At 32.0% G+C, this 12,557-nt stretch overlaps 2 protein-coding genes and 2 pseudogenes across 4 annotated transcripts; 2 read left to right on the top strand and 2 right to left on the bottom strand.

The window, feature by feature from the left end:
- Positions 1 to 60: 60 nt before the first annotated feature.
- LOC112589613 (putative nuclease HARBI1) lies at positions 61 to 1,791 on the bottom strand. 3 transcript variants are annotated; one of them, XM_025303592.1, is made up of 5 exons: positions 1,741 to 1,791; positions 1,359 to 1,650; positions 1,099 to 1,255; positions 753 to 1,020; positions 61 to 381 (listed from the first exon to the last, which is right to left on the bottom strand). In XM_025303592.1, the coding sequence occupies exons 3-5, from the start codon at positions 1,119 to 1,121 to the stop codon at positions 79 to 81; spliced, it is 594 nt and encodes a 197-aa protein (XP_025159377.1). In that variant the 5' UTR covers positions 1,122 to 1,255; positions 1,359 to 1,650; positions 1,741 to 1,791; the 3' UTR covers positions 61 to 78. The 3 variants fall into 3 exon arrangements, with proteins under 3 accessions (XP_025159377.1, XP_025159376.1, XP_025159378.1); XM_025303593.1 differs by having other exon boundaries at positions 115 to 239; positions 334 to 381; positions 1,359 to 1,741; XM_025303591.1 differs by having other exon boundaries at positions 1,359 to 1,744.
- A 186-nt stretch (positions 1,792 to 1,977) lies between these two features.
- LOC112589621 (putative nuclease HARBI1) lies at positions 1,978 to 3,725 on the top strand (annotated as a pseudogene).
- Positions 3,726 to 4,008: 283 nt separating this feature from the next.
- LOC112589619 (uncharacterized) lies at positions 4,009 to 4,933 on the bottom strand (annotated as a pseudogene).
- A 1,821-nt stretch (positions 4,934 to 6,754) lies between these two features.
- GlcT (ceramide glucosyltransferase) lies at positions 6,755 to 9,205 on the top strand. Its single transcript, XM_025303594.1, has one exon. The coding sequence runs from the start codon at positions 7,701 to 7,703 to the stop codon at positions 8,895 to 8,897; it is 1,197 nt and encodes a 398-aa protein (XP_025159379.1). The 5' UTR covers positions 6,755 to 7,700; the 3' UTR covers positions 8,898 to 9,205.
- The last annotated feature ends 3,352 nt before the right edge of the window (positions 9,206 to 12,557 follow it).

Genomic DNA, 12,557 nt, shown 5'->3' with positions numbered 1-12,557 from the left:
ACAAGCAAATATTGTGCACAATGCAACAAGCAATTATATATTTGGGAATTAAATCCGTTCTTTGCATTGGAAGTGTGTCTAATATACTTCTAAAACGACTTTTAGGAGACCTAATGATCGCTCCACGATCATTCTAGCAGAAGAGAGACGAACATTAAAATATTTTTGTCTTTCTGATAGATGACCATTATCCTTAAATGGTACCATCACATATTTTGTTAATCGATATGCTGCATCACCTAGGATATGGCAATCATGAGGAAAATTCGCATCCGTACACATATTTTCGAATTTAGATAATTTAAAAACACGCATGTCGTGCACGGAACCAACCTGTCCTGCATAACAATGTATAAATTGTAATTGTGGATTACAAATTACCTAAAACATTATAATTTTTCAATGTTGACATCATACATTAATAATGATATAAATGAAACATTTGCTATTAATAAGTACATGATTTGTGTATGTGTGTGCCCGCATACTAAAAGGTTGACTGTAATTTTTGGAATGAGTTTGTAAGCTCTATCTTGTCCAATAGGAGTATTATACCATGAAAAAACGAATTCTTCCATTAAATAGAAGGAGAGTTCCCAAATTCATTACAAAAATTACAGATAACTTTCTAGTCCACGATAGTACAATATATTTCACACTTTTAACATCATCCAGTAAAAAACAAACATGTCTACAGTATTAAAAACATTTTATCATATATTAATATTAAAATATTAATAACATTAACTTACTTGTAGTTGAATCGAATGAAACCCTTTTCTGTTTATGTATGATTCACTATGTTCTTGTGGAGCAGTAATTTTTACATGTGTTCCGTCTACTGCCCCAATAACATTTGGAAAACCATATTGCTGTTCCATGGTATCCATGCTTTGTTGTGCTTCTTCTATAGTTGGCCATTTAATAAAACTTGTAATTTTTTTATACAGTACATGTACAACTTTTTGCACACTTCGCCATGCTGTAGCTTTACCAACATTAAATCTATCTGAAACACATCTGAACAAAAAATTTATTACATATACCTATTTTATACAAATCCAAAGTTATAATTCAATTTACTTATATGCTTCTTACCTATAGGAATTTGGTGTAGCCATAATCCAAATAGCTATGAGTAGTTGTTTTTCAGGCGATATTGGTTGCTTGCCATATCTATTACTCTGTTTCCAGAGGCTTGGTTCCAAGAGGTCTTAATAGTTCTAATAATATTTGAAACGTACTCCGTTTCATCCTAAAATAAAGAATAGCTATTATAAAAAGATAAAAGTTAATTTATTCAATATGGCATTTATGTATGTAAACTGTCAAAATTTTATCTGCATATTTTTTCTTACCGAAAATGCATTTTGAATTCTTCATCGGTGTACAAGGGTACAATGTTTTCAACATAATTCTGGTAATGTTTATGCGATATTGTATTCGTCTTTTGCACAATTAATAATAAGAGCAATTCATGTTCCTCATCTGATGTTTCACTGTCTGATTCATCTGATGATTCCATTAAATATTTCGCGAACTCACAAATCATTTCAAGTTTTTTATCCATTTTGACAATTTCGTTTATATTGATAGGTTAATATTTTAAATCAATCGCAGTACTGCGGACATCGTTCCGTTATTGCAGTACTATAACGTAAAGAAGTAACATCAGTAATAATGGAACGATCTTTGTAGCTTTACCGAGTGATGTCACATTGTCAGTACTTACTTACTTACAGTGAATATCGGAACGCAGCCTTAAGATCAACTTGATCAAGACCCTCTTATTCAGGCTGCGTTCCGATATTCACTGTAAGTACTGACAATGTGACATCACTCGGTAAAGCTACAAAGATCGTTCCATTATTACTGATGTTGCTTCTTTACGTTATAGTACTGCAATAACGGAACGATGTCCGCAGTACTGCGATTGATTTAAAATATTAACCTATCAATATAAACGAAATTGTCAAAATGGATAAAAAACTTGAAATGATTTGTGAGTTCGCGAAATATTTAATGGAATCATCAGATGAATCAGACAGTGAAACATCAGATGAGGAACATGAATTGCTCTTATTATTAATTGTGCAAAAGACGAATACAATATCGCATAAACATTACCAGAATTATGTTGAAAACATTGTACCCTTGTACACCGATGAAGAATTCAAAATGCATTTTCGGTAAGAAAAAATATGCAGATAAAATTTTGACAGTTTACATACATAAATGCCATATTGAATAAATTAACTTTTATCTTTTTATAATAGCTATTCTTTATTTTAGGATGAAACGGAGTACGTTTCAAATATTATTAGAACTATTAAGACCTCTTGGAACCAAGCCTCTGGAAACAGAGTAATAGATATGGCAAGCAACCAATATCGCCTGAAAAACAACTACTCATAGCTATTTGGATTATGGCTACACCAAATTCCTATAGGTAAGAAGCATATAAGTAAATTGAATTATAACTTTGGATTTGTATAAAATAGGTATATGTAATAAATTTTTTGTTCAGATGTGTTTCAGATAGATTTAATGTTGGTAAAGCTACAGCATGGCGAAGTGTGCAAAAAGTTGTACATGTACTGTATAAAAAAATTACAAGTTTTATTAAATGGCCAACTATAGAAGAAGCACAACAAAGCATGGATACCATGGAACAGCAATATGGTTTTCCAAATGTTATTGGGGCAGTAGACGGAACACATGTAAAAATTACTGCTCCACAAGAACATAGTAATCATACATAAACAGAAAAGGGTTTCATTCGATTCAACTACAAGTAAGTTAATGTTATTAATATTTTAATATTAATATATGATAAAATGTTTTTAATACTGTAGACATGTTTGTTTTTTACTGGATGATGTTAAAAGTGTGAAATATATTGTACTATCGTGGACTAGAAAGTTATCTGTAATTTTTGTAATGAATTTGTGAACTCTCCTTCTATTTAATGGAAGAATTCGTTTTTTCATGGTATAATATTCCCATTGGACAAGATAGAGCTTACAAACTCATTCCAAAAATTACAGTCAACCTTTTAGTATGCGGGCACACACATACACAAATCATGTACTTATTAATAGCAAATGTTTCATTTATATCATTATTAATGTATGATGTCAACATTGAAAAATTATAATGTTTTAGGTAATTTGTAATCCACAATTACAATTTATACATTGTTATGCAGGACAGGTTGGTTCCGTGCACGACATGCGTTTTTAAATTATCTAAATTCGAAAATATGTGTACGGATGCGAATTTTCCTCATGATTGCCATATCCTAGGTGATGCAGCATATCAATTAACAAAATATGTGATGGTACCATTTAAGGATAATGGTCATCTATCAGAAAGACAAAAATATTTTAATGTTCGTCTCTCTTCTGCTAGAATGATCGTGGAGCGATCATTAGGTCTCCTAAAAGGTCGTTTTAGAAGTATATTAGACACACTTCCAATGCAAAGAACGGATTTAATTCCCAAATATATAATTGCTTGTTGCATTGTGCACAATATTTGCTTATTGAATAATGATATAATAGATATTCCTATTATTGTTAATCAGCCTAATATCATGCAAGAAGCATGATATTAGGCTGATTAACAAATATTAGAAGACAATGCTGCACACAGAGAAGGTATACAGAAAAGAAATGCAATTATGTACTATTTACAAAATGTTTAAACGATGTGAAAGAAAGAAAAGATGTTTACTTTATACTTTTATATTAGTATATTTTAAATACAGAAATAAATATTACTATGTCACATATCTCGATTCTTTTTATTTTATATAACTATATATTATATTTTAACAAGGACAAAATATTATTAAAAGTAAGTTTTAATTTAGGTTTATATTAATATATAGTTAATATATATTCAGTCTTTTCTTATACTGTCATAGATAATAAACCTAGTCATTGAACTGTACTAATTTTTGTTGATAAACAGTTAATAAAAACAAAATAAAATTTTTATCACATTTCAGTATATGATATTGCCAAAGAAATATAATATAAAAACTCTGTACTTAAACTTTAAACTTTGTAATGAACAAAATAAATATTCTATCCTTTATCCGTTTTTCTTCTTCACTCAAAAATAAAAAAATTCTGAACTAAAATTCTAAACTTTATAAAACAAACATTCTCTCTTTTATCCGTTTTTCTTTCTCACTCAAAAATAAAAAAAGCTCTGAACTTAAACTCAAAACTTTGTAATGAACAAAATAAGCATTATATCCTTTATCCGTTTTTCTTTCTCACTCAATCTACTTTACTTTTTTCTTACTCTTTTCTTTTTCTATCAATCTTTGCATTAAATCTTGTAATCGCTTAAATGCAATTTGTTTCTCTTCATATTTTTTTTCTCTAAACTTTCTTCGTTTCTTTTGTTCTTCCTTGTTATATGATATAGTCTTGTATAAGTATATTCAACTTTCTCTTTTTAATACCTAAAATTATAAATGTCGAACACACTTTTACAATTCATTTTACTTATGTAGGACACAGAAGGCATGTTTTACCTTACATTTTTCCTGTGGTGTATTCTCTTTCTCATCTTCATCCACATTTGATCCTGCCACAGCCAAAGGTTTGATCCAAGGTTTATCCGCAAACAATTCATTCATAATCTGAGGCAAAAACATGATCTTTATAATTAAATGTCGATGTATTAACATTAATAAACATATAACATATATATATATCTTTATGTAAGAATAAACTTAAAAAATCTTATACTTTTAGATATTCCCATTCTTTGCGATTATTCCCACTTTTGTTATTATGATCCATAATTGATTTATATGTTCGTTTTAAGGCCTGAAACTTTATTGAACATTTCATGCCCGTTACATCATATCCTTTGTCTTGCATAGCTTTTGCAACTTTATCCCAGTATTATTTAACTGTTCCTTTTCCATTCTAATATTCATCCTTATATTCATCATATATGTTTAATAATAATAGAGTTTCTGGTGTAGTCCAAATGTGTACCTATAATGATTAAAGAAATACTATTATTTCAATATTTGATGCAAATTGGATACATCTAATATGCAGTAGACACTTATTATATTAGATACACTTTTGTATATGTATTTACAAAAGTTATTTACAAAATTTAGTCATTTGTCCAACATGTTCGAAATAAAAGACAATAACTGAAAAAAGTCAGCAACTGTTCACAAGTTTACACAATTACACATAATCTTTAGTTTGTTCTTTAGTTGTATTGCTGCACAAGTGCAATAAGTTAAAGTGAGACATAAGATCTGTTCGTTTTCGCTGCACTACTGAACCGGTGCAATAAGTTAAAATGAGATTAATACAGATTTTCTCACTCTAATTTATTGCGCTAATTCAGCAATGCAGCGAAAACGAACAGGCTTATATTTTTCTTACTATCGCTTATTGCAGTTTAGCAGCTAAAAAGAACAGGCTACTTGTCACTTACAAACCTGTAAACAGTTGCTAGAATTCTTCAATTTCCTTACCCTCTTTTAAAAAATAATTATATGCTTAAACCATTTTACGAAAGCAAGTATACAGTTAAAATTATTACATTACCTTCCATACATCCAATAATATTTGTAAATGTACTACAACTTGCTAGAACAGAAAAAATATTTTACAAATTAATAATGGATACCCAGCAAATACAATATTACATGTAACGTGCATGTTAATTGTAATTTCCTACTCCACAATATTACTGTTATATAACAGTTATATTGTTGAATAGGAAATTATAATAAACATGCACGTTACATGTAATATTGTGTTTGCTGGGTACTTTCCATTTCATGACACAAGTTGACACAAGCATTATTCTGTTCTTGCCTCACATCAGTGAGTGACAAAGATAGCATGATGCTTGATCGATTTATGGAACGCTACATGGAAAGCACTCATTATTTACTTAATATTTTTAAATTCATTATATTTACGTTCACTAGTTGCTTGTGGTAACATATATTGTTCTTTGGCTTTTGCCAACAACAACGTTGCAAAATTCATATCTATAAAAGTAAAAATAATATTAATATTTATAAAAATGTTGACAATATAAATTGTATACTTACTTCTTCGTGCTTTTTCTGCATCTCCGCTACTTAATATTATTTTATATTCTTTGTTATCTTCCGCATCGATCAGACACACTTCTTCTATAGGTGCCGCCATTTTTCTACTGCGAATGCCTTACCTCGCGAGCCGCAGTAACGAAAGCAGGAAGTGACGACAAAATCTATTACGTCATATGGACACGAAAATGCTTTGAAAGTTTACTGTCGCGAATATCGGAACGGCATTCGCAGTGCTGCCAGTACTGGCAGTGAATATCGGAACGCAGCCGTAATATCAGCCTTAGGGCAAGAGTACAGGCTTTTGCATAATACATAATACATAACACATAAGAGAATAAACCAATTAGTTTTCTTGATTTCCTTCCTCATGACAGAAATGAAGAACTCTGATTGGTTGATTCTCTTATGTGTTGTGTATTATGCGTTATGCAGAAGTCTGTGCTCTGGCCCTTATACCTCGTCTACAACAGAAGTCATAGAGTCATAAGTCGTACAAATTGACCAATCGCGGTCGATTATTTTTCTCTTACCGGACTATGATTGGTCAATTTCTACGACTTACGACTCTACGACTCTACGACTTCTATTGTAAACGAGGTATTACAGCTATTGTAGACGAGCCTTTAGAGAGAAGGATGCGAGTCGATGGGATGTGATAAGTGCACGCGTCATGGCGGCCAGTATCGACGCTGTTGAGATATTAAGTTGTTTCGGATTAGTGAGCTGAACTTTTAGTTTGTTCCAAAACAAATTTCGGTTACCGCGATACAATATGGTCATTTGAAAAACCGATAAAAAAATTCGACTCGAATATTCTAACAAGAACTGACTGTTGAAGACACAATAACGCAGCTTGCCGTTGACGCATGTGTCAATAGAAAAGTGTCAATGCTATCAATATTCGCAGTAGGCAGTAAAGAATTCTGTGTATTCGATGATTATGCTGACACGTTGACGTTAAATATTATCGAGTGTAAGGTCGAGTGGATCGGTGATAGCGATGCGTCATATTATATTCGAATTACGCATTCGCGTCTCGTTTATTCGACAGAAGGTGGAATCTTGGTGCAAGAAGAAACAAATGGAGCTTCGTGGTTATCATCAGTCTGCCACAAGGCTGAATTGCATAGTTGACGTGAATGAAAATTATCATCGTTAGAATTGCGGTAGACAATAAAAAGCGGCACGCACACATCGGATATAACATTAAACGGCTGGCTCGTTAGGGACAGTCAAAGGCGTGAATGCATTGCAAGGGGCAAACACGTTATCGTCGTCGCCGTCGTCGTCGTCGTCGCCGCCGCCGCCGCCGCCGCAAGCCGTGATCGACCAAGGAAACGATGAGAACAGCAATGGCTAATAATGGCAGTAATATGCAACACTCGACGTAAGGTCCGCGTCGAACATACCACGAAGGTTTCTGTTATGCTGTTGACTCTATACAAAGATACTCGTTTGCGAAGAATAGCAGTGGATCGCGGTAGAACGCGACCGGAAAGGAAGCGAGGGAAGGGTAAAAAGGGTGCCGTCGCCGGTTCGGAGCCGGCATATTAAATCGCGGTGGCCTAACAAGCCTTCGCTCTGGAAAATGAACTCCATGCTATATACTTTGTATGGGTTCGCGATATTCTTTATGATATTCTGGTCGGGCATGTGGGTAGTGCATATGTTGGCGTTGATTGCAGGTCGTTGGAAATTACATCGTAAAGTAAACCAAGTACCGAGTTACGAAACGCCTTTACCAGGTGTTTCTGTAATAAAACCATTGATGGGTGTTGATCCGAACCTCTTTGGCAATCTCGAAACCTTCTTCACAATGGAATATCCTCGATATGAGCTTCTATTTTGTGTAGAGGACGATTCTGATCCTGTGTTGATGCTGGTACGCAAACTGATTGAAAAATATCCGGAAATCGAAACCAGTCTCTTTGTCGGTGGTTGTAACGTAGGAGTAAATCCAAAGATCAACAACATGCAGCCAGCTTATGAGGCTGCCAAGTACGAACTTGTGCTGATCAGTGACAGTGGTATACGCATGAAGGAAGACACTCTATTGGATATGGTGAATTATATGACGGATAAAGTAGCTTTGGTTCACCAGATGCCATTCACCTGTGATCGAGAAGGTTTTGCTGCTGCTTATGAAAAGATATTTTTCGGTACTGTGCAATCGCGAATGTATCTGGCAGCAGATTTACTTAGGATAAACTGCCATACAGGAATGTCGGCTTTATTAAGGAAATCCACTTTAGACGAGGTCGGAGGTTTAAAAGTGTTTGGTATTTATCTTGCGGAAGACTTTTTTTACGCTAAATCGTTGACTGATCGTGGCTGGCGCATCACCGTGTCCTCACAACCGGCGCTTCAGAATAGCGGTCACTGCGAGTTAGATACTTTTCGAGCAAGATTACGACGATGGGCCAAGCTGAGAGTGGCAATGTTACCTACGACGATTGTTTTAGAGCCACTGAGCGAGTGTTTTGTCCTGGGTGGTTGTGCTTCTTGGGCAGCTAGTGTGTTATTCGAGTGGGATTCTCTAGTTTTCTATTTAGTACACATACTTTTGTGGTTTATGTTCGACTGGACGTTACTGTGTGTTGTACAGAACGGTCCGCTACCATTCAACAAACTTGAATTCGTGTGTGGTTGGTTACTCAGCGAGACCACGAGACCGTATCTTTTTTTTCAGGCTGTCTTGGATCCTCTTATACAATGGCGATCGCGCGTTTACAAGCTCAAGTGGGGTGGCATTGCGGAAGAGGTTAAAGCAAAAATTAAATATTAAGAATTAAGCGTATGTTTGCGTGCGTGCGTTCGTTTATGTAATTAGAGATAAAAAGAACATAAGGACACAATGGTCTTTTTCTTAATCAATTTATTTATCAGTATGTGTAATTATACAAGGTGTTTAATTATCTTATATGTAGATTTATCTCTCATATTCTTTAGTATTTCAAAATTATAACCTTGGTTTAAAATAATAAGATTTTTGAAAACTAATCTCAAGAAGAATAATATCAATAAGATATATTTTGTTTTGTTTTTAATGAATTCTGATAAAATCTTAACTTGCCACTTTATTGACCTAATTAAATACAATATTTTAATTTAATATTACATTTCGCAGGTTTAAAAAAATACTATGTTCTATATTGTAATACAATTTGTATTATATAGAATCAGGTTGAAATTTGAAACATATATAGGATATAATAGTGCGTATGATTTTTTAGACACTTCTAATGATTAAAAGAAAAGATAAAAGTGAACATTTATCTGCTTCATACAGACTACAACTTGCGATAAACATTTTTGAAAAAAGAATTTTCTTTATAAAAATCAAAGTTACCTCAGATTTTTTAAATGGCACCATGCAATTTTTTTATATAATATTGTACAGGATTTTGAAACAAATTCAATGCACTATTAGAAATGTCACTTTTATTAATAAAAATATAAGAATAATAAAAGAAAACTCTAATTTATGAAAATAAATGTTAAAATTGCTTGTATCTTTCTGAAACAAAAATCCTGTTCTTTCTAACAAATTATGCATATTATATTATTATACTATTTGGATCCAAAGTTGCATAAGCGGTTATTTTTTCTTGAAAATTTTTAATTATTGTTATTGAACATTATTAATTATTGTTTGATATATAAGAGCTTGCAGATATCTTTATAAAAAAAAATCTATCAGAGACAAATCTGGGGAATGAGTTGGCTATCAGATTGATCCATATATATTTATAACATATTTCCAAAGGTATTCTGAAGATAATTTTGAACTATTCATGCATTATGCTGGGCATTTGTCTTGTTAGAAATATCCTCCTCCTTATATTAAAAGGAATATTTTGCATTAGCTCTAGTAATTATATTTTTGTATTTTAAGAAAATACAGATATCAATGTGATGCTAAGTTTCTTTTGTAAAAATATTTAAGTATAATAGTTTAATTAAATAATTTAGTATGCTTCACTAGACATTAATTTCTGTATCATTCTATAAGTTAAAGTTTTTTTATTGTTTTTATATTATTTTTATATTATATTGTTTTTATATTAATAAAAATGACATTTTTCTGATATTGAATTTATCTTAAAGTTCTCTCGAAGGTAAAAAAGATTGCAAGATATTATTTAAAAAAATTCAAAATGACTGATTTTTTTATGAAGAAATTCTCGTCCGATTTTTTTATAGCAAATTGTAGCCTGTATGAAGCAGATGAATTCCCACTTTATGATCTTTTCTTTAAACAGTCAGAAGTATCTAAATATTGTGCAAAATATGTTTAATACCTTGTATGGTACTGCAAAAATGTGCAATGCTTGGAATACCTTGTATATTTACATGTTGAATGTGATTATTGATGTATTTCAGACTCATAATGCAGAATGATTCAGCCAATGATTGTTGATGCGAATATTTTTTTTAATTTTATATAATATAGAATTATTAATTGTTCGTTAATTGAACAATTACATTGTCATAAATTCTCATTATCAAATTGTATAAATAATTTGACGAATACAAATTTGACGAATACAAATTTAAGATGATTGTTTTAGAAATAAATACTTAATTTAAAGAGATAACGTTGGCCAAATTAATTTACATAAAATATATTTTGATCCATAATCTGTACAAGAAATTTTGATTTAATTATTGTTTATATTAAAGGTCGATTTCATTATCTTTGATTAATTTATCTTTGACTTAATCGGTCGATTATTCTATTGGAATTGATAAATCACATTCGTCGTTAGGTAAAATTGATCAATCATGTTTGACATTTAATTAGTCAATTAAAATTAAAATAATGAAATTGCCCTTAAGTCACATGGTATGCTCAATATGGTGCAATGTTCGGCGAGAAAAAGCTATTTATGATAATTTTTATTAAAATATCTAAGATTATAGTCGTGATTGAAGACGGTGATATCGTTCTTTTTCGTATTGATATCGTACGACACTTATTTTTTCATACATCAGTTATGCATTCTTCATAATTAAGATGAATCAATGTGACGAGAATGCCGCGAGTGAATAGATCGTTTTAATGATGAATTATATAAATCCTGAAACACGAAATTTAGGAGAGCTTGGTTTTTGTAAGGTTAATCGTCAAACTTTCCATTCTTCAGTTCCCTATTATTTATAGATACGAATGTATACGTGTATCGTAAAATATATATTAGGAATGTGTTTAGTTTTGAGGGTTTTGCCAGAGATGGCATTAATTCAGTTTTGTCGAGGACATTCACAATCATAGCTATTGTTTCTTAACGCTTTAATATTAATCTATGATATTTAGTCATTTACTAACAATAGACGCAGTAAAAATCATGTTAATACCATCTAAAAAATGGAGTTTCCTAGTGAGCATTTTTGACATGCGTTGCTTTTATTTTTTAATCAGAAGAATACGGCGGCTGAAAGTTATAGAATTTTGATAGAAACTTATGGTAATGTTGCTCCATCAATTAAAACAGTGAATATTTAGGTGAATATTTTAGACAATTCAAAAGTGGTGATTTCAATGTTAACGATGTTAACGAACGACAACCAAAAAAGCCAAAAAATGCAGATTTGCAAGCATTATTGGACGAAAATCCATAATTCACTTCAGAACTTGCCAGAATATTAAATGTTGATCGTATAGCAGTTACTAAACGTTTACATATGAAAAAGATTCACAATGAAGGAAAATGGGTTCCACATCAATTATTAGAAAATGCCATCGCGAACCGGTTGAACATTTGTATTTCGTTAATTGCTAGACAAAAAATGAAAAGTTTTTTATATCGAATTGTTAATGGGGATGACAAATAGATCTATTTCGATAATCCCAAACGAAAAAAACATGGATTGATCTAGACCAACCAGCAACATCCATTTCGAGGCGCAATATTCATGGTTAAAAGGTATTGCTGTGCATTTGATGGGCTTAAGGTGTTGTGTACTATAACCGTACTGTTAAATGCAAATGAAATTGTCACCACTGATCGTTATCGACAATAATTATACAAATTGGAACGAGCATTGTATAAAAAACGATCACTAATTGCGAGTAAACGACGCAAAGTGATCCTTCTTTATGACAATGTTCGACCTCATGTTGCATTATCAGTGAAATAAACGCTATTAGAGCTGGAATGGAAGGTCTTATCGCACCCTACGTATTCTTCAGACATTCCATCTGATCACTTGTTCCGATCGATGCAACATGCTCTAAAGCAGTGCTGGGAATTAAGTGAGCAGCGTGAGCATAGTTGCTAGATGCAATATATTGCGACGCTACAGCGTATGCGTGAAATGACGTAGGCATGCTGCTTGAGTAAAAGTCTCAGTATCGTATCTCTTTTAAGGTATTGTAGCGCCTGTATTATACTATGCATTGAGAATTGCAATCGAGTAAATTAGATAATCTAAATCGTGATTA

The sequence above is a fragment of the Harpegnathos saltator genome, unplaced genomic scaffold (assembly GCF_003227715.2).
Source record: "Harpegnathos saltator strain DR-91 unplaced genomic scaffold, Hsal_v8.6 scaffold557, whole genome shotgun sequence".
NCBI lineage: Eukaryota > Metazoa > Arthropoda > Insecta > Hymenoptera > Formicidae > Harpegnathos > Harpegnathos saltator.
Note: the sequence above shows the minus strand (reverse complement) of the source record. Positions and strands in the feature narration are given on the sequence as shown.